The sequence below is a fragment of the Desmodus rotundus genome, chromosome 7 (genome assembly GCF_022682495.2).
Source record: "Desmodus rotundus isolate HL8 chromosome 7, HLdesRot8A.1, whole genome shotgun sequence".
NCBI classification, from domain to species: domain Eukaryota; kingdom Metazoa; phylum Chordata; class Mammalia; order Chiroptera; family Phyllostomidae; genus Desmodus; species Desmodus rotundus.
In genome coordinates, this window is record NC_071393.1 from 18,955,427 (window position 1) to 18,977,037 (window position 21,611).

The 21,611-nt window shown below is 56.2% G+C and overlaps 1 protein-coding gene across 3 annotated transcripts in view; it reads right to left on the reverse strand.

Annotated features, from left to right (window-relative positions):
• KIAA1671 (KIAA1671 ortholog) overlaps nt 1-21,611 on the reverse strand; it is a 168,334-nt gene that overhangs the window by 40,480 nt on the left and 106,243 nt on the right. The window contains exon 1 of one of the 3 annotated variants that reach the window (XM_024567119.4): nt 18,382-19,730. The exons of the other annotated variants lie outside the window; for them this stretch is intronic. Coding sequence (XP_024422887.2) covers nt 18,382-18,666 — 285 coding nt within the window. The 5' untranslated portion in view covers nt 18,667-19,730. Of the gene's footprint in view, nt 1-18,381; nt 19,731-21,611 lie in introns of those variants that run through there. 3 annotated transcript variants of the gene reach the window in all.

The following is a 21,611-nucleotide window of genomic DNA, read 5'->3' on the forward strand; positions in this document are numbered from 1 at the left end:
AAATGCGCTCGCCATCCATTTCTGGCGCTGACACGCACCAGACAACCACGGCAGAAGCAGGATCACCTTCTTTTAGTGGCTGCCACTTCTGTGACATCTAAAATGTCCTATTTCCCCACTTAAGAGGTGTTAATTAGTCACACGTCTGGCTTTGACTCCATTCTCGAGACTCCAAGAGCGGGAAGGAAACTGCAAGAGTGTGGATGCAGAGGAGAACCCAGCAGCCACCGCTCCCGGCAGCAGCAGCAGCAGAACCCACACAATGACGGGCACGCGAGGGAACGGCCCAAAGCCCCAGGACCCCCGGGTCTGTGCCGGCGTGAAGGGCGTGGTGGGGGCTGGGGGGCAGTCACAGGCACACATCCAGTCACGATGTTATGGCAACCCGTTGGCAGTCCGAGAGTCTCTCCGGGACTCAGCTGTCGCACCTCTCGGATGGAGCGTGTGTGACGGTGATGATGATCCTCACTGACATTTATAGAGCGTTTGCTACGAGCTCGTTTAATCTTTAAGTCTGTGAATATATGTGTGAATAGATATACGTACATATACAATTAGTATCCCCATCCTACCTAAGGAGCAACTGAGGTTCAGAGATGACAGGTGTCCGCCCCAGGACCCTGAGCTGGCGAGGACCAGATGTGGGGTTTAGACTTAGCTCTGACTCTGAGCTCTGTAACCACCGCAAGGCCCTGCCTGGCAAAGCTGCGAAGCACTCGCTGCCTCTCCATCGGGGCTCGCACACCGGGCCCACCTCGGCTTTCCCATTCACCACGGGGACCCGACTGGGTGTGACATGCTGGGCGACGGAACTGCCAATGAAACTCCTCCTTAGGTCTGCCTGTGTCACTTCCACGTCCAGGGTCTCTGAGGGACGATTTCATTTCAACAAATTGATTAAAAAAAAAAAAAATGCTGAAAACGAAATTCTAGCACTTTGCAAACCAATTAAGAAAGTCTTATGCAGTCACGGGGCTGTAAAGGGGGTGGGGGAGACTTTTCTCTCTCACACACACAGACACACAGGCTCTACCAGGAGGGCTGGGGTAGGCGGGGAGATGGGCCCCACCCTCCCCCAAGTTCCTGGACGCGTGCCAGCCAAGCCTGTGGTAAACGCAGGAATGCAGCTGCCAAGCCCTCTGGGGCATTCATTAATTAAACTCTATGGATTTGCTCTGTTCCCGGAAACCTCCACTCATCTCAATAATAACTGCAGGCCAACCAGGCTCGGGCTGTAAAAACAGCCCGCAAGCTGCTCAGCCAAGGTGGACGAGAGCAGAGCACCCGGGATGGGTCCAGGCTTGGATTCCTGGCCTGCCCCAAAGGGCTGCATGAGTGTGGCCTAGTCCGGGCTACCCCTGAGCCTCAGCCCCCGTCTCAGAACAAGGGGGGCTGGCGCCTAGACCAGAGGGGGAGCTCCTGTGCTGGGATCTCGGGGCCCTGTTCGGCCTGCCCCGTCAACGCCCAGATGGGATGATCTACACACCTATACACATACCTTCCTCTCCGCCCAATAAAAACAGAGGAGAGAATAAACTGTGTTGACTTTATAAAGGCGGGTTGCAGAACAGTCTTTCAATGGAAGCCAATGTATATAACTCTAGAGGAAAAGAAAGGACTGGGCCCATTTACAAGTGCGTTATGCAAGATACCAGCTGAATTCGCCCTTTTGGAGGCACGTGCCCCCACCCCCACCCCAGATCTGGCTTTGCTGACCGTGGATGCCTGACAAGCAGCAAGCGCATTCACTGCAGGGAGGTGTTCCTGCTCGGGGTCAGCCAGCCAATCTCCAGCAGGCCTCTGGATGGAGATCTGAGACTTCCCGGATGCCAAGGACCATCTCTGGAGGTTCCTAATGTATATTTGCCTAATAAAAGGCTCTGATAAGTCCTGCATTAAAGCTATTGTTTAACCAAGTGCTTTTTCGATGTATTGTCTCCGGTATTCTTTACCCATGGAACACCTAGCCACACGACGAATGTAGCAAACAAGAATTCTGGGAAACTCTCAGACCAGAAAAGTGAGGGGGGAAACCAGTCACTGGGACCCTCAGTGGAGCCAGGATGGGGATGGCTGGCTGGACAGGTCTCCTGGGGTCCCTGCCCCACCCTGGTGTCCAGGGAACACACCTGTGAGATGTCCACCCTTGGACTCATCCACTCATCCACATCCCTCAGGCCCCTCCCAGCAGCCTCTGGAAACATCTTACAAATAAGGAGGCAGAGGGCCTGAGAGAGGCGCAGCAAGCGGCTCCATCTGGGATTTGATCCGGGGCCTGTCTCGCTCGGAAGCTCGTTCTCTCTGTTGTGCCGCCTGACCCGGCTGTGATCAGCCCTGGCGGCACCTTGGAATCGCCCAGGCAGCTTTGAAAATGCCAGCTTCCTGGACAGCAGCCCAGACCAATTATGTCAGCCTCTTGAGAGGTGGGGCCCCGGCACCTGCATTTTTTGAGAAGCTCCGTTCCCTAACAATGGTTTGCAAATTGAAAGGCTGAGAGCTTGGCCAGAGTGAAGGTTTTGGAAGCGACCCACCTCCTGCTTATAGATTCTATATGTCTGGTTGAATCACATCGGTTTAAAACACGTGAGGATCCAAGTGGGCACAAGTGTGTGTGTGTGTGTGTGTGTGTTTGTGTATAAGGTTGACTTAAATCAATTCTGGGAAGAACGCAAAAAACTGGAAGCCACCTCTCACACAATAATAACAACAGCCATGGACACCGCCATAACCTCATCAGTGGCCACAGGCTCCTGGAGGGCCGTCCGAGCGCTTAGTGGTTTTATACGCATTGCCTGTGTCCCCCCAGAACAGCCTTAGGAGGGGTGCCCCATCGCCCCTTTTTGGAGAGGCAGAGCCTGAGGCACCGAGGGGCCAAGTAACCTGCCCTCGGCCACCCAGCAGGGAGGTGGTAGAGAGGTGGCAACTGACCCCGAAGGCAGTCTGCCCTGCAACCTGCGGTGCCTCAGTGAGGAAAGGGATGGCGTCACCGTCACCCTGTTCTCAGAGGGCAGCGAGAGGACCTCGTCTCTGCAGACGTCAAGGCCCTCCCTGAGCTCGCCCTACACAACAAACACAACAGGACAAAGGCGACAGGCAGGCTGGCGGCCAGGGCAGAAGGCGGCCGGAGCTGGCGGTTTCCCGGGATGACGTCAGCCTGAGCCAGTGCAAATGGCCCCCTCACCTGACCAGCCACACGGCCCCGTGGCCTGGAGGGTGACTTTACCATGTCCCCAGAGGGAAGGAGCGGCTCTGTCTGGCCTGCCGGGGCCTAGAGGGAGAAGAGCTGCACCGAAGACCGGAACCACAGCAGGTGCCCTGAGGAGCCGTGGGGGCCTGCTCGGGGCCAGGAACCAGGCATCACCTGGGGGCTGACAAGGCACCTGGTATGCACTGGGTACCCTGTGTGCCCAAGACTCCAAGGGCTGGGCTACAGGCAGGGCCCCCGGACCCACTCTCCAGGGCTGGGCAGCACTCGGCTGGGGCCTTGGGCAAAGACCGGGAGCTCAGCATCAGAAGTTCAAAATGAGAACAGCCCTGGTCACCACGTTGCTGTGCACCACCGGAGAGGCACTTGCCCAGTCTGAACATCATCCCTGGTGGAGGGCAGCGGATGGCATCGCGGCCCGTTTTCCCACTTTCCTTCTCCTCTGTGAGCTTTAGAAAACTCTCCAAGCAAAAGCACGGGCATATAATATATTACAAAGATCGAGGACCAACCATGGTTTGGTGGGGTGGGGGCAGGGGGCTGGGGCCATGAAGCCACCTCGCTCCTCCTGGTCCCCATGAAAGCCACCAACAGGATGAGCTTCTCCCTCTCCTGCAGGTCTGGGACTCTGAGTGGCAGATCTGTTTCCCCAGGAGGAACACGTTTGGAGAGCAGCAGCGAGAGGGGCTCTCGGCCTGGAGGAGGGAGTCCCTGTGCTGCAGGTGCCGGGGTGGGGGGCACAGCAGTGCCTGCGCCCTGAGTAGAGGCCCAGACACACTGGGAATAGGGAGTGGGAACCCATCCAGACTGGGGTGTGATGTCCTGGTCTCCTCCACCCCAACAGGACATGATTCTTTCTTAGCAACTCACCTTCATGCAATCTTCCAGCGTGTTTCAGTTTTCACAGTGGGACCCTCTCTGTTCTTGTGCACTCCTATTGCACACATTTACATCACAGCTAATCAAGTTGTGCAATGATGAGCACAAGCGCAACTAGCGTGAAGAGGTCTGGGATCAAAGACAATGGGTCTCATCCATCTAATCATTCATTCACCCATTCATTTATTCACTCACCCATTCGTTCATTCATTTGCCCATTCATTCATTCATTCATTCAAGAAGTGCTTACCAAGTGCCAGGTAAGGAGGACTTATTGAAAGGAGCAGGAAGGAATTTTCTGGGGTAATGAGAATGTTCTAGATCTTGATAAAGATGTGGATTACAGGGTCTACATTTGTCAAAACTTATCAAGCTATATGCTTAGGATATACAAATTTGGCTGTATGTAAATCATATCTCCAAAATATTCATCATATTCTATGTATTTAATTTATAATATCCTTATAACATAGCAGTGATTATAATAATATTCATGTGCAAACTAAGCACGTTTTCGAGTCAACTCTGTGCCAGGCCTTATCCCTGCTGCTTCACATATGACAAGCAATATATCCTTCATGACAACGCTATGAAGTACTATCATCCCCATTTTAGAGATAGGGAAACCGAGGCACAGAGATGGGAAGCGACTTGCCTACATCATGCAGCTAGCAGATTGCAAAGCTGGGTTGCGATAGACCTTCTGGCTGCAGAGCTGTGCTTTTAGCCGTTGATCTGCTTTTTCCGATTCTCAGCTAAGCAGAGCGAGGCTCCTGAACTCATGGCACTTCTGTTCTTGAGGGAGAGACGTGCGGCACCTCGAGACTCAGCTCGGGAGAGCAGAAGCGCCCAGCCTCGGCAAGCAGGGGCCCTGGCCCCTGGGTGTGCGCCTGCCTGACCCTGAACCCCTCAGCCTGACCACGAGGGTAAAGTCACACCAGGCACGTGACTGCACCCCGTTCCATGCCCGGCCCGCAGCAGACCCTGCGCGCAGGTCAGCTAAACGAATGAGCAGAGGGTGCAATCCGAAACCCCTGACGAGTGGCTTTGGGAACCGCCTGTGGGCAGCACCACGTACCACCAGTTCAGACAGGATTCCGGATGGGCTCTCAGGAGGCTGCCTGACTCTAACCCTGTGCAGCCGCACCAACAAAGACGGGTGAGCCCAGCAGAACCGGGAGAATGCTGGGGTCCAGGAAGATGGCTTGTGGGGGTACACACAGACACAGAGCAGGGGCGCCCACAGAAAACCAAAGTGGCCTGCCCAGTCAAGACAAAGCTGTGTTTTCTGTTGGCCGAGACCAAGAGTGACTGTCAAGTTCTTGACACTTGACCAGAATAGGTCACCAGTCTTCTGTGGTCCTCAGAGAGGATAGCCATGGCCCAGAGGGACAGTCCCTCTCCAAACCAAGTTCCTGGCAGGAAGGCACAGCCCCACTGAGCCCCAGCCATCTACCTAATAAATGCATCTGGCGGCCACCCAGAGCTCAGAGTCCGTTTATGCGCTCGTCCACGCCTTCATCCACTTATCAGATATTTACGGAGCGCCACAAATGTGCCAGGCACAGTGCTGGGGTCTGAGGCCACATTGGTGCAGATAGGGCTCAGTATTGCTTTGTGGTCCAGCAAGAATTGCTAGAAGAAATTTGGAAGAAGGTGCAGGGACCCCTCGATGAGATCAGGAGCGTTCGTAATTCACATTGCCATTCCTTGTTCACTCCCTCATTCACTCAAGCACATGAGTTTGTTAGAGCGAATCTGCAGCAAGCCCCCTGCAAGGTCATACGGTCCATGAGGGATGGGCCGTCTCTGTCTTGTTCCCTGTGGATCCCCTGTGCCAGGCACACAGATGGTGCTCAATAAATGCTTGTGGACCGAGGGAACTGCTTTCAGGACTTGTTTCTCAAAGGGCTGCACCCACGTGGCAGTGTCCACCTGGGACTCAGGTGGGGCTCTCATGGCAGACCCACACCCGGGGCCCTACAAGCCGAACCGGTATCCAAGGCGCCCACCACAGTGTGCGCTCCAACCTCAGAGCGTAAGCCCCGTGGTACCGAAAGACGCGACAGCTCAAAGTGGTCAAGACCCTTGGCGAGGTCCCAGGCACGGGAAGTGGCGGCACCAGCTTCAAACCCAGGTCCCCCCAACTCTGCCACTCCTGCTGTCTCCCCCGCCCCCACCTTGGCAGTCAGCAAACACAGACGCTTCGCCCCCCACGGTTCAGCTCACGCAAGCCTGCAAGGGTTGCATTTCACACCCATGGCCCCCCGGGGCTGAAAATCCACAGGGCCCCATGTTCTATGAAAAGATTAGGAAACTCATTAGGCAGAGCTCTGACAGGCTCCATTCTTTTTTTATCCCTCCCCCAAAGGGGCTTGTCTTTCTGCAGGAGAAAAGGAAAAAGAAATATCCAAGGTAGGCTATGGAAAAGCCTCCAGCCGCTCTGCCCTCATCGTGTATCAGAATGCCTCTTCTTGATCTCTGCACCGTTGCCTCCTTCCTGATTAGCTGTGGCTGTTAATGACCCCAACGTACTTTCACATCAAGTAGCCACCCAGGAGGGAGGGAGGAGGGAGGGAGAGAGGGAGGGAGGGAGGGCTCAGAGCGGCTGCAAGGAAGGTCGGGAAGCCCAGTGGAAGCCAGAGGCTGGAGCCACTGGCTTGGTCACGGAGGCCAGACCCACGTGACAACCGAAATACACGCAGGTGGGGGTCATTCTGGTCACAAAACAGCACAGTTTTAGGAAGAGGCTTCGCCTTCTTAAAACTACAACAGAGTCTGTGTCCCTGTCCCATCATTCCAGGCAGAGGGAACGGCTTGTGCAAAAGCAGGAGGAGGGACGGTTGTCCCAGGGCTGCAAGCAGCCCCAGGTGGTTGGTGAGGGAGGCCAGGTAGAGGGAAGCAATTATGATTATTGACTGTGGTTGCTGAGCACTCACCACACGCCAGGTGCTCTGCTGAGCTTTTGTGCATCGCCACGCAGAAGTCTCGCCACTGCGAGGTAAGTACGATGATCCCCTTTTTATAGATGGGGAAGCCAAGGCTTCGAGTCTTGCTGCAAGTCACCCAGCTGGTAGACAGGAGCAGGGATTTGCATGCGGGCTGACTCCACTGGGAAGGCCCTAAGAGGTCACACCAGAGCCTCCCTCCACCTGCAGACAGGGAAACTGAGGCCCACACACAGGGCTACAGAGAAGGGCTTGGCTCAGGGCCGTGGGGCTGGGGTAATTTTTCTGGAAACTTCCCCAAGGCAGGAGTTTATCTCATGGTTTTTAGTGCCTCACACAGCCAACTGCAGAGTTTCGCAAACAGTAGGAGCTCAACAAACGTCTGCTGCTCAGCTCTGAAGGATATTGAGCTTCTGAATGCCCCTACTTCGAATTTAGAAACATAAGCTCCAGCCCGGGGTCTGCCGTGGCCTTGCTGTGTGACTGTGCGCAGGGCTCTTTCCCTCTCTGGGCCCTGGCTGCCCAGGCAGTGATTTGAAAGGGGAGGCTGGAATGAGCCAGATGTACTAACAATCAAGGCGCAATGGCAGCCTCACGCCTGGCCACACTTGCTCCCAGGGATCCTAGAAAAACTAGGTGAATGAACATCTGTTTACCTTCATACACTCTCCAAACCCAGCACCAGACGTTCCAGAACCTTCTGGGCACTTCCTGCCAAGATGTCTGTAGAGCGTGGGAGAGGCAACTGCCTCCACAGGGCCACCACCTCCATTCCTCACCCTAACCCGGAGCAGAAGGCAGGTAAGTACCCGGAACAGAAGAACAGACTCCCATCTACTACGGGAGGAATTACGGAGGTGAAACGACAGGTGTGCCTGGGGAAGGGCCGTTTCTAGGAGCCGAGTTGCTGAGAGGCGGGAAGGTGGGTGCCCGATGATTTCTGGCTCTGGCAGAAAGCAAACGGGTGGATGGGAGTTCACCGGTCTGTGAAAGGCATCCTGGGATTCCAGGGGATGTGCCCTGCCCTTCCCGTCTGGCAGGTTGTAACTAGAACAGCAGTAAAGCACTGACTGTGTGCAGTGTCGTTCCAGACACCTGAAAAGTGTCGCATGTCACTCTCATAGCTCAGCAGACATAATTTGCTGGGGAAAAAATGCTTTATCGGAGTGGAAACATTTGCCTAAATTTACATCTGGAATCAAAGGTCACTTTACCTAAATGCTAGGGGATTCCAAAGCCCTGGACTGATGTTTTGACTTCGCTCTGAGTCTGGCGGCTAAAGCCACATGGTTCCCCAGGGCCTGGCAAGCACCTCAACTCACCCCTCCCGGCTCCCACATCAGATTCCCATCCACATCGGTGCTTCTCAACCAAGGGCGACGGTGTGCCCAGGGGACATTCGGGAAAGTCTGGAACCAATGGCCAGGGGCCGGGGCCGAGGGTGCTGCTCAACACCCTGCAACGCACAGGCCCCACCACACAGAATAATGGGCCCACGTGACCCTTCTGCCGTGGTGTGAGCCCTCCTTGACACCAGGGCACCTCTCAGGAGAGGTACCCCACGTCCCTCAGCCTATTGCCCTGACTGGAAGGGACAAGAAATGAGGCATCAGCAGACCTGGGCCGGAGTCCAGGTAGTGAAGGAGGTGACTGAACACGTCTCGCCTTTTACCACCTTGTACAACCGTGGTAATGAAAACAGTACTTACACCCCAGAGGGCTCCTCCAAGGACAGGATAAGACAATGTAGTTTGCTCAGTGGCTGGCACAGGTTGCTCTTTAAGCCTTAATTTCCCCACCTGTGGAATGGGACAACAGCCTCTGCTTTGGTGCACCCTGCGAGCTTTGCCCCTCTGGCGCCGTTATGGAGAAGCCACGCTCTCCCAGGTGGTCTCGCTAGACAACACACACGTCCCGGAGAAGCAGAGGCTGCAGAGGGCCGCCGGGCCAGCAGCAGACTTCCCGTGAGTGAGAAGGAGATGCTTTGGGAGGTGGAGGCTGTGCGGGTGGCTTCCAGTCGGAAGACAACAAGCCCTGGGGGTGGGACGGCAGCACGGTGAGGACGATTGTTGGCACTGTAGTGTGTATTGGACAGTTGCTGAGAGAGAGGACCCTAAAAGTTCTCACGAGAAAGAAAATGCGCAAGGATGTGAGATGGTAGATGTTAACTAGGCTCATCGCGGCAGTGATCTCCCAGGTTACACGAAGTCCATGCATTATGCTGTACACTTTAATACAACGTAACATGTAAGTCGTATCTCAGTAAAACCAGCGGGGGGGCGAGGGGGGTGGCAATACTTCAAAAAATAAAGACTGGAAAGAAAAAAAATATCGTGTGTTCAGCGGCTGAGAGTGGGCATTTCGCTACTGCAACAACATTCCCTAATCTGACTAAAATCAAGATGCTAGGGAGTAATAGCGCTAACCTTTATTCTGTGCTTTCTAGGCTCCAGGCACTGTGCTGAAGCACTTCACAGGGAAACTGAGGCGCAAAGAAGTCAAGTCACTTGTCCGAGGTCCCATAGCTACTTAGTAGCAAAGCTACTGGGATTCAAACCCAGATCTGCCTTAAAGAGAAAGCCAAGCTCTTAACAAGACTGACCGAATTCTACCCGCATCCCTTCATGCGTCCTCCATCAAGAAAGGACAGCCAAGGATACCAAATCTGTTTGTAAAAACTGTTGACAGACATTGCCATTTTTAACTCTTGGTTGTAACTCATGTTTAGGAATCCCCCTTTGCACGGAGCAGGACCCCCCAGAGAGCTCTCCTGGCCTAGAAATCGAGGCGGGGAAAAGCCACACCTGCACGCCACGCTGCCAGACCCACACACGAGGCTCACTGCCGTGTACGGCCCGGCCCTCGCCATGAATGTTTGATGAGAGAGATGGGGTGATGAGCACTTAGGATCCAAGAAATGGATTCCCTTCCATGCCAGGAGATTTGTGCCAACTCCTGAAAGGGTGAGTGGTTCGGAAGCCCCCGGGACTCTGAACCCTGGCTGGCCAAGCAGCCTCCTTTACGTGCAAGAGCCCGAGATGAGAAAAGGACCCATGGGGAACACCAAGGGCTACCACATCGCAGACCGTGGGCAGGCCACGCAGGCTCTTCCCATCCCAATGTAGTCATCTGTGACGGGAGGGATTAAGTGATGCTTCCCGGCCACCCTCAGACTGTTGTGGGAGGCATGAATGAGGAAGAACGTGTATCAGTTATCTATTGCTGCATGACAAATAGCCCCCCAAACCCAGCGGCTCGAAACAACAAGCATCACCTCGCATTGTTTCTGGAAGTCAGGGATCCAGGAGGGCCTTAGCTGAGTGGTTCAGGCCAGCAGGTGCCACGTCCAGGCTGGCAGCTGAGTGGAGACCTCGGTGGCTCGCCACGTGGGCCTCTCTCCACACTGCCCATGTGCCCTCAGCACATGGCCGCTGGCCTCCCCCACAGTAAATGCTCCAAAACAGGGAGAGGGTGGCCGGGGGGAAGTCACAGTGTTTTCTGTAACCTAGTCTCAGAAGCGACACCATTGCTTCCGCTGTATTCCGTTGGTCGCACAGACCAGCCTCGTCAGGAGGGGACTTGGTAACGGTGTGGATATCACAAGGGGAGCACCCTTGGGGGCCAACCTGGAGGCTGCCGACCAGTGTCTGACTGTGTCTTGCCGCCTAGGAAGCATTGAACAAACAACGGTGACGGTGGGGAGGACAGAAAGCACTTACCGAGACTCCCATACCCCCGGCCGGCACCGGGTCCAGGGTTCCATGAGCATTACCTCCACATTCCCTCCGCCACAGCCTCGCAACGTAATAGCTCCAGCCCCGCTTTACAGAGGAAGAAACGGGGCATAAAGAGACCAAGCAGCCCCTTCAAAGGGATACAGCAGTGAGAGGCGGCCCCAGGGCTCACGCTCACAGCTGTTGGATACACCACTTGCTTCCTTAACCAACTGTGGGGCACCGGGGCTGGCCGGGACTGGCCCGCAGGGGCCACAGGGGGCATGCAGGAGCCTGGTGTGAGCCACCTGACATAAGCCGTTACTACAATGCAAATGACATAAACTTGCAATGAAATAAACTGTATAAAAGCCAAGGTAAAACTATGCACATGGTATCACTTCCCAGTTACCACATTCTGCTATTGTCCGCGGCCTCGAGGTCATCTACACATATTGAACCCGCGTAGGGCAAATACTGTGTAATAATGACACCCTACGCATCCTTCCCCAGCTCTGCGTGCTAATCGGTGACTTAAACTTGGCCCTGGGGGAATATCTATACCAGGGAAATAGACAAAGGTCACAAATCAGGGCTTTCCCCCCCCTCAAAACCTGGCTGTGGAACATTTACCCGCAGACCACCATAATTGACCCAGAATATCATTTCTTCCAATAAGGAACTATCTTGACGACTCCCTGCGAAAGAGCCCATTCTTCATGAAATCCAAAAATACCACATTCCCCACAATACTGATCAGTCCAGGGTTCCTTCCTGAAGTTTCTGACTTCCTGGTGAGGAAGCAAGAGGCATTTGTCTGAACAAAACATCTGAGACCCGAAAGCCCTGCAAGGGACAGAAAGCGAGAGTAGCAGGGGGACCTTGGGGCCTCAGAGGACCTCTCAGAAAAGCAGACAAAGACGGGCACACCCAGGCCCGCCCCTGCAGGCGTCCCTGAAAGCCCCAAATGGGGCGGCCCAGATACGCAGCCGAAGGGGTTAGTAAACACTGGAGACCGCAGGCAGCAGCATGTGGCAGGGGCAACACGCATGGTCTTTACTCAAGACCTCTAAAACTTACATTATTTTTTAAAGGATGGCAAAAGACAGAAGGTTGGCCATTTTCTTCAAAAAAGGGAGGAAAAAAGACAGGAAGGAAATGCATGTGAATGCCGAGAATGGTTTTCGCGGGTGTCAGAATGGTGGGTGGATTTTGTTTTTGTTCAGCTTTTCTATACTTTCCAAGTATGAAACGGGCACGCCCCATGTTTTTAGTCGGAGGGAGGGGAGAGGCGATGGATGTTATTTTACCCAGGCAGAGCCTGGTGCAGCAGCCACACCCTTCGTCCTGCCCTGCCTGCTCTTCACTCAGGACCTCTCCCAGAGGCACCGTGCACCGCCATAGGCCCCAAGTGGATTCATAAAGGGGCCATTGTTCTCCGGGTGACATCATTCCGCTGCCTGGCCGGTGAAAAGGAGACCTGAAATGGGGCGAGGCCAGCCCAAAAGAACGCAGCTCGCGCTGCCTCCCTGTCCGCGCCACGGCAGTGGTGCCGTCACTCCACACTGGCCTTTGGGGCTGCAGTCAAGTCCAGTACCCCAGTTTCAAGCTCGAAAAGGCAGCCCGAGGCCAGAGCAAGTGGCAGGGCTCTGGACATGCAGTGGGCGGCAACATTGGGCACGGGTGGCAAGAGATGGGGGGAGGAGGACATGGCAGCTGACCCCCACTCCCCAAGGCCCAGGTCTCCAGGAGACGTGTGACCACCTGTGCCCAGCGCACAGAAGATGCTCAGTAAGTGGCGGATGCAGTTGTTAACACCACTCTTGAGGTCACCCCCTGGCTCAAAACCTTACAGTACTAAAATCTACCATCCTTTCCAGGGCCCCCAAGCCCTGTGCAGCCATGCCCCCGCCCACCTGCCCAAGCTCATCTTCTTCGCCCTCCCCCTTACTCACTTAGCTGCAGCCTGCCTTCCCCCCCTGCTGTTCCTCAAACAAGCCAGCGGCTGCCACAGGGCCTTTGCACTTGCTTCTTCCTCTTCCAGGATGTTGTTCTTCCTCCAAACCTTCTTGGGGTTCATCCCCTCACTTCATACAGGTCTCTCCTGAGACGACATCCCTAATGACTCTCCCTGAAGTGCAGACCCCATGCCCTGTGACAGTTTTCTTCAAAGCCGTGACAATTATCTGAGAATTTCCTGTCCATTCGTTCCATGGTGTAATTGTTCACTGTGTTTCCCTATCCTGTGGGTCCCATGAGAGCAGAGCCCTTGCCTGCCTCACCCTCCACCTCGCACAACAGAGGCCCTTGGTAACAAAAGTCTTAGTGAGCGTATAAACGGTTTCTATTATCGTTCTGGCTCAGGTTTTTCCATCTGGCTCTCTACGAGTGAAAAACCCCAGACCACCCTGGCCTGGAATCTTGGCATCAACTCTTAGACGGTGTGTAGCAGGGCCACGCCACTGAGCTTCTCCGGGCCTCAGTTTACCCATCTGTGATATGGTGATGGTGCCACCAGGCAGACGCAAGCATAAAGGAGAGTGAACTTCAGGATGGTGCACACTACGTGAGCTCCTAGGCAGGCGGAACACCGTTCCAGGCCCTGGCGGTGCCCCAGTGAGCCAGGCCAACCAAAGCCCTGGCTGGGCCTCGCAGGCCCGGCCCTCTCCTGGGGACAGGGAATAGACTAGTGGAGACTGAGCTCGGTGCCCGGGGCACGGGAACAGGGGGAGGGTGGGGAGACAGACCATGGTGGGGATTCGCGTCCTCCTCCCTGCGCAGGGGAGAGAGGGGAGAGCCTTCCCGGCAGCGGGAACCGAGGGCAGAGGCCCCTGGTCTGATGTGTGCTGACTGACAAAGAGCAGGAGGTCAGAGTGGAGGAGGGGAGCGAGCATGGAGGGGCAGCCGTAAGAGCTGAGGTCACAGGGGGACAGGGTCAACCCCACAGCCCTGCAGGCCACGGTAAGGAGCTGGGGCTTTCTAAGTCTGGGGTGAGTCAGGGGGATGATGACCTGGCCCCTCGCATTGCTGGGTGGAGAATGGACTGGGGGTGGGGCAGAGTGGGGGCAGTGAGGAGGGCGGGATAGGCTGAACGGTGTCCTCCGAAAAGGTCTACCCGCACCCTAACCCCCGGCACCTGTGAATGTGACCGTACTTGGGGGAAAGTCTACTCGGACGTAGTTAACTTGAAGATCTCAAGATGAATTCATGCTGGGCTCTCTGTTGGGCCCAATCCACTGATGAGTATCCTTCTAAAGACAGAGGAGAGGACTGGTGAAGATGGAGGCAGAGACTGGATGGATGGGGCCACAGGCCAAGGAATGCATGAAGCCATTAGAAGGTGGAAGGGGCAGGAAGGATCTTCCCCGAGAGCCCTAGGAAGGTGGCATGGGCTGACAACACCTTGATTTTGGACTTCTGGCCTCCATGACCTGGAGAGATAAATTTCTGTTGTTTCCACCTCCCAGCGTGTGGCAATGTATTACGGCAGATTCCAGAACTTAGGGCAGAGGAGGTAGTGATGGAAAATGGGGCTTCTGAAGACGAGAGCCACAAACATCTCTTTACTTTGAAATCCTCTCCCACTTGCTAAAATAAAGAGGGGGCTTATGTGCCTGGGGGTGGGGGAGACACTGAGCCCTGCTGAATATTTTAGGCATCTATTTCACTCTGTAATTGACGCAGAACCAAACACTCCCACTCAGCCTTCCGCTGGAGGGCTGAGCGCTCAGCATGGGCGCTGATGCTTAAACAGTGCATCTCCAGTGCAGGGGGGGTTGTGGGTCCACTGGGGCCGACACACACCGTAGTAGAGTCCCAGCCTCACCGATCCCAGCTGTGTGACCCCTGGCTTGTGACTTCGCCTCTCTGTGCTTTGGATTCCCTCGGGGGCAGTATACAGATCTGATAAGGCCAGTGCCTGGCAAGTAGAAAGTACTCAATGTGTAGGACCCCTTCCTTCTTCCCCCAGCTCAGGCCAGCAGGAAGAATACCCGGGCTACAGTCATCGCTATAAACCCTCCCAACCAAAGAATATATAGCAGTGGTTCTCAACTGGTGGAGGGGGCAGGAGGTGATTTTGCCCCCAGGAGACCCTCTGGAGACATTTCTGGTGGTCACTTGGGGGTGCTACTGGCATCTGGTGGGGAGAGGCCAGGGATGAGCCTGCAATACAGGAGACAGCTCCCCTACCCTCACAGAATTCCCTGACTCAAGATATCAATAGCGGTGAGGCTGAGAAACTGACATATGGAAACAGTTGGATGTTTCAGTCAAGCCCTTGCTACTGTTACTTTTACATTTGTATTTATATTACACACTTACATGCTGACGTGTTTTTGTGATCTGCCCCCTAAAAAGCAGCTCGGCAAAGGCAGGGATTGTATCTGTTCTGTTCACAGCCCTTTCCCCAGCCCCAGGTCGGTGCCCCGCCCATCCTGGTGGAACGGAAAGGTGAGTGAATGAGCAAAGACATACAAGTAACACACGCCTCGTGCTCAGTGTGGGGCCTGGCACCCAGCAAACCCCATGAGGGCTCAGCCAGGTTCTTAATCCTTTCTGCCGGTGCACGGACCGGTCTGGCCACCTAGGCAGGTGGGACTCATCCAGAGCCTGCACCCATCCCCCCAACCCTGAAAGGGAAGTGAAATGCACACTCGTTAAGCACTTCCTGTACCTTAGGTGTTTAACAGGTGCCAGGGCTGTGCTGGTTCTTTCTTGTTCCAACCCACTGGACCACCCACCAGGCAAGTCCCAGATGAAGGCCCATTTTACAGATGAGGACACCGGGCGGAAATGCGTGATTTAACTTGCCCAGGGTCCCTCGGCCAGCACACAGTGCAGCTGAGACTCGAGCCCAAGCCCTCCCTGTTTATTCCAAAGCCACCTTTGCAGGACGACCCTTGGCCTGGGAAACCCCCGCTTCCCACTATTATTCCAGCCTCAGCCTCCCATGGCACTGCCGTTGCTCCTGGGTTCTGGAATGTTCTGTAACATTCTGTCTGGCTCCTATGTGGAGTCCGCCTAGTCTGCTGGGCCTCATACAACGTGCCTCTTCCTGCCTTTGTGGCTCAGAAACAATGAGTTTGGTTTCCTTCATTCCCCCTTTTCTTTCTCGCAGGCAGAGGCAGGCCATTAGCAAATTGTTTCAAGGCTGGCTTTAGAAAACATTTCAGGCCATGCCTTTGAGGGTTACTTGAAGCCTGCCATGGATTCGTCTACGTAGCTCCGGGTAAACAGGAGCCTCGGGCAGGATTTGGAACAGGACGGATTATTTAGGTAAATCACGTTCAAGTCCAAGCCTTAAAGACAGAGGCCCTGCCCCTCTCACCAGCAGCTGAGTATTGCCGCTGTCCCTACACTCTTAACTAAGTGCGGCTTTAAAAATGTCCTCCCATAAAACAAACACCAAAGTGAAACCCCCAGGTAGAAGGGATTTGTGTGCATTTTCTAGTTCACTGGGAATCTCTGAAAAAGTGGTTTGGGAGAAGAGGTTTTGTTGTGACAATCGCCGACTTTGAAGGCACACATACCGCAGGGCATCACACAGTTACAGGCGCCTCGCTGCCCGAAAGTGACAATGATGGCGAGGTGACGCCCGTGAGATGACAGCAACCCCATTTCGCAGATGAGCACACCGAGGCACAGGGGCGGGAGGAGCCCAGCCAAGGTCGCGTGGCTGGGAGGTGGCAGGGCCAGGTCTGTATCCGAGCCCTCCCTCCACAACGGGGCATGTGTCCCTGTCCCCACTCTGCCCTCACCCCGCTGAGCCAGAACAGCGCGGCACCCAACAGAGAAGGCATTTGAGCACCCTCCATGGGCTCAGCGCCCTGAGGGACGTTCGTCTAGACCTCATAACCCCGAGCTCTACGCATCTGACAGAGCAGAAAACCGAGGCTCGCGAACGGGTCAGGTTTCCTCAGCGTGGACGTGGGTGGCAGAGTCTGATTCAAGCTCTCGACCCAGTGCCAGCTGGTGCCCGCCACTCGGCGGACGCTGCCTGCTGCAGGGGCAGGGACCTGAGGCCCAGGTCTAGTTGGCACGTGCTGGGTTGGAGGCGCCATAAGGACAGTGAACAGAGGCGGCGGCAGCCTGAGTGGCACTGACTTCACCCATTGATGTGGCGGCACCCACATGTCACACAGGCAACAAGGCCAATGCCCAGGGTCACCCCGCTCCCGGGCGGGAGGGCTGCATGTTGCCAACCCCCACACCTTTAACCGCATCGCCGGAGAGGGACCGAGAGACACACACATAGGGACAAAGACGGTGGGGCAGAAAGAAGCCCCTCTCCAGAGGTTGGAGGGGGGACCTCTCTCATAAACTCAGGCCCTGCTGATCAGCCCAGGGCCACGAAGCAGCACCGACCCACAAGAGAAGATGTCATGTTCACGAGACACCTGTTTGCACTTGACTGCCCTGGTGGCTGTGTGGCCCCCCAAAATCACTGCACCTCTCCAGGCCAGCCAAGGGAGTGGCAGGTCAGCCCCTGCACCTTGAGGGCAGGTGTGAGCGTTTGCAGCTTCAACGGTGCAGACTGCCGGCCTGACCTGCTGCAGCCAGGACCCCGCCCCTAAGTGCTGGGTGCCTGTGGACCATCGGACTCACTGCAAGGCTGGACCCAGGGGAGGAGCCGGCTTAACCCTTCGCCTGTCTTCAGCCTCCTGAGGACCAGGCCAGCACGGTCAGGTGTGAAAATGCCAGCCCTTCTCTTCGAGGTCAGTCCTGGTCGCTGATGTGGGCTGCCCTCAAGTTTTCCAGAAGTCCTGGAGAAATCCTTATGCCGGAGACAGCCCTGGGGTCGGGGTCAGAGCCTGGGGCTCTAGCCCTAGCTTTGCCACTCACTTCCTGTGCTAGCCCAGGTGGGTGCCTTTCCCCCTCCTGGCCACCTCTCCAAATCACGGGCAAAGTCCTTGAGATTGCATCCACACCATCCCCCAGCAGGACACAGGCCAAGTTTTTAATCATTAGCTGTCATTCCAGCCTGTCTGCCAAGCCCCATCAAGCCTGTCCGAGTGAGAGTGAGAGATGGTAAAGCCCCAGGACCTGGCCAGAGGCCCCGTCCTGGCCCACCCTCACCAAGCCCTAGGTTCACCGCTGGTGGGCAAGCCCCCCACCCCCCATCCTGGGGGCCTCCTTAGGTAATCAAAGGCAACACTGAGACTTTGCTTGATGAAAAGACAACAAAAGCCACAACTCCACATGCACATGACATGGACACTCAGCCATGCTGCGGGGGTGAGAGGAAACGAAGCAGGTGTCAGCTAATCCTCCCTAAAAATAGGGGAGGACAAGCGTTTCTGCCAGAGGCCGGGCTGTCGGCGCTCCTGTAAATCAACTGGCAGAGCCAGCCGACTCCCGCCGACTCCCGCGCTGGCCCATCCCCACAGACAGGGGATCCCGGATAATTTCCCGACCAGTGTCGGGCAGAGAGTGACTCCGCTGCTGGGGGATCGCCGCCACATGCCTCCTTCCCAGGCGTGGGGAACAGGAAACAGCGGGGCTTGGTGGACAATTACTCTGGAAGAGGCAACTTCCCCGGCTGGGTCTATGGGACCCCCCCCAACACCGGACGAATGTGGGAGGGGAGGAGTTTTGACTGCTGTTTTAATATTTAAAATAAAACCCATAAGCTTACAAAATCTGGTGGCTCCGAATCCGGGTGCCGTTTTCTCAGGGAAGAAAACCTCTGCTGGCTGCGTGCTGAGAAACGGCGGAGAGATTCCCGACTCCGGGAGGCGAGGTGTCGGAAGGATGAGGTGCGCTTGAAGGGGGTCCGGCTGGTGGACTCCCCACCAGCCCGCTCGTGGCTCACCGTGGTGGTCACTAAGTTGAGGGCATCCTGGAAGGACCTCCTCACGGTGCCCATCCACTGGGTCACGTGGGTTTGGGCCACGGTGAGTTTATCCCCCAGGTAATCCATGGGGCCAGCAGGTGAGAGGAAGAAGCGATCCCAATGCCAGAGCCCCCCTCTTCCTACTTGCCGTTCCTGGAAGTTTGGGGCTTGCTCAGAGAGAAAAGCCAGCAGCCCTCTTCAGCAAAACCGAGAGTGAATCCACATCGCCGAGCTAGAAGGCAGCTGGCTGCATCCACGGGGCTTGTTTAGAAGAAGAGAGTTCAGGGTCAGGCTGGGAGTCCACCCGCCCGCGCTGGAAAGTCAACACTCCGGGAGGTCCAATATCCAGTCCCTGGTGATCACCTCACTGAATTGGCTGTGACCAGGAGCTTGAAGGAACCAGCGGCACTGGCTCCAGGGCGTGACAGTCCCTCGAGGTGGGGGGAGGAAAAGACGGTGGCCCTGGGCACCCTCGTCCTCACTTTTCCCCAGGTAGGCGGCCCCTCCCAGGAGCACACTGGAAGGACCCGGTGGGCAGGCTACTACCCACTGCTGCCCCCTGCCCAGCTGCCGACAGCTGGGCCCCGCTCACCTGACCCATGTAGGTTTTCTGTTCTCTGGCCAGAAATCCCAAACCTGTCGGCCGGCAGGCAGCTAGCTCATTTCCGGAGGCAGCCACCAGGGCCCCCGGGTCCCCTGGCTGAGCAGCCCAGGATGACATCAGTCCCTGTCTTAGCGAGGGGCTTTGCTGCCCAGGAATGCAGGAGGGGCCTCACGGAGGCAGACGCCCAGGGAGCTGACGTCCGCCCCCATTTTTTCCCCCAAGTCTCAACTCGCTCACCGTCCCACGGGATTGACGGTGACTTCACGTGCCAGGCTGCCTGCCCGCCCTGTGCCCTCAGTGCAGGCGCAGGGAGATGCAGCCGCACGTGGGGCACGCGGGCGCATGTGTGCGTGTGTGTCCGGGATTTGGCAGCCCCCCGGAGGGGCTGGAACAGTTGAGAAGCTGCCTCTAGTGTGACAGGCCAGCTTCCTGGGACCTCTGGCTGGCTGGCTGGCTGGCTGTCTCCCTCTGGTGGCCTGTTTCTCTAACAGGTTCTCTCCTCCCTCTCCCTGTGTCTCAGTTTCCACCTCTCTCCCTCTCTCCCTCTCTCCCTCTCTCTCTCTCTCTCTCTCTCTCTCTCTCTCTCTCTTTCCTTTTCCCAGCCTTCTCTCCCTGCCTCCCTGGAAGGCAACACTGAGCCAGGTGAAACAGCCCTGGAGGTCCCCCAAGGAAGGAACTGGGCTGGGCTGTATTTCAGTACAGGCAGGGTTGCCATGGCAACCCTGGGGCACAGCATCTGCCCCATCCTGGGCGGGCAGGCTCTTAGCACAGGGAGCAATGGGAATGATTCATGGTTTACACTGGGTCACATGAGCTCCTGGGTTTTAACCCTTACGGAGCTGGAGTAGTTGGAATGGAATAGTTGGGGTGGAGGCACAAGACAGCAGCACCTGAGACCTGAGACCAGTGAGGGCTGTAAGGCAGGGTCAGCGGCAGCGGGGGCCCAGGGGTGGGGCACATTTGCTGCTTTCTCCTGATGCCTCCATGTTGCAGATGAGGAGATGCAGGCTCAGAGATGTGGATTCACTTGGCCAAGGTCACACAGCAAGGGTGCCACCAGGGCACAGACAGAGGCAGTTCCCGCCCCACTGTTTTCTAGGTCCAAGAGGGCACCTGGACCAGGGCTGGAGCTCGGTAAATATTTATTGTCCGAACACCGAGTCCAACGCTGGAGTCCGGATCAGTCCCACTGCATCGGAGCGCTCTCCCGCACCTGCGTCATATCGGCCTTGAGCAAACATTTGTTCCCCAGACACTGGTCAGAGGGCTTCACTGGAGAGAGTTTTTGCAAAGGCATCAGATGACACGTGTCCCTTTCTTCTTCTAGACTCCTCGTCCTTATGGCCGTTCATTCGGCCACTCTTTCTTTCCCGCCCTCACTCACTCAGTCAGAGCGCGCCTACTCAGGGCCAGGCACTGGTGCGGAGACAGAGAACGGTCCCTGCCGTTGAGGCTCACAGGCCAGCAGGGCACTCCACTGGTGGCCAACATTTACTGGAGCGTGAGTCCCCGATGCCATCCCCAGTGCTCCCAGGAATTAACTCATGAACCCTCGCGTGAACCCATTTTACAGAGGAAGAGACTGAGGCCCAGAAAGTCAAAGTCCTCTGCCAAGGTCACACAAGGTGGTAGGCAGCCTCCTTGACACCCCCAGTTATCCTTGCCCTGTTATTCACACCCCCACGTGGTCCCCTGCTACCACAGGGTTAGCCCGTGTGCCCAAAAGGAGACCACGTGTGACGTCTATGGCTAGGCCATGAAAGGTGCCACAGCCTCCACCTTGCACTCTGAGATCACACTGGGGGCAGCCAGGCACCATGTGGTGAGGACGCTAAACAGCCCTGCGGACAGACCCCATGGAGGGAGTCGGAAGCCCCGCTAACAGACAGCACTTCCAAGCCAGCCACGTGAGGGAACCGCAGTGGAAGTGACCCCGCATCCCAGGTCAACCCTCTGACGGTGGCGGCCCTGGCAAACAGCTGGATGGCAGCCTCCTGAGACACCCCGAGTCAGAGCCACCCAGCCAAGCGCTCCCCGATTCCTAAGCCACAGAAATCACAGGAGACACGAGTGCCCAGAGGCAGGCAGTGCCCAGCCCACCTGGACACCAAGGGCTGGGGCGGACCATGGAGAAAAGGCAGGCCCTGCACAAGAGGAAGCATCGCCCACCACACAGATAAGGAAACGTGCACGGGGCCCCGCCCACCACCTACACAGCCTCCAGGCGCCCAGGCCTCCTGGACCCCAAGGCTTGTCACTTTCCTCACACTCGTGTACACAGGCAGCCTCCTGCGGCCGGCCCCTGCCCCCTCGCCCCCTGGGACAGGAACCTCCAGATGAGAGCCAGCTGACTGAGTCTGGCCCACACCAGAAATAACTAAAGAGCTGGACAGGATCGCAGCTTTTGAACAGATAACCTGGACACAAA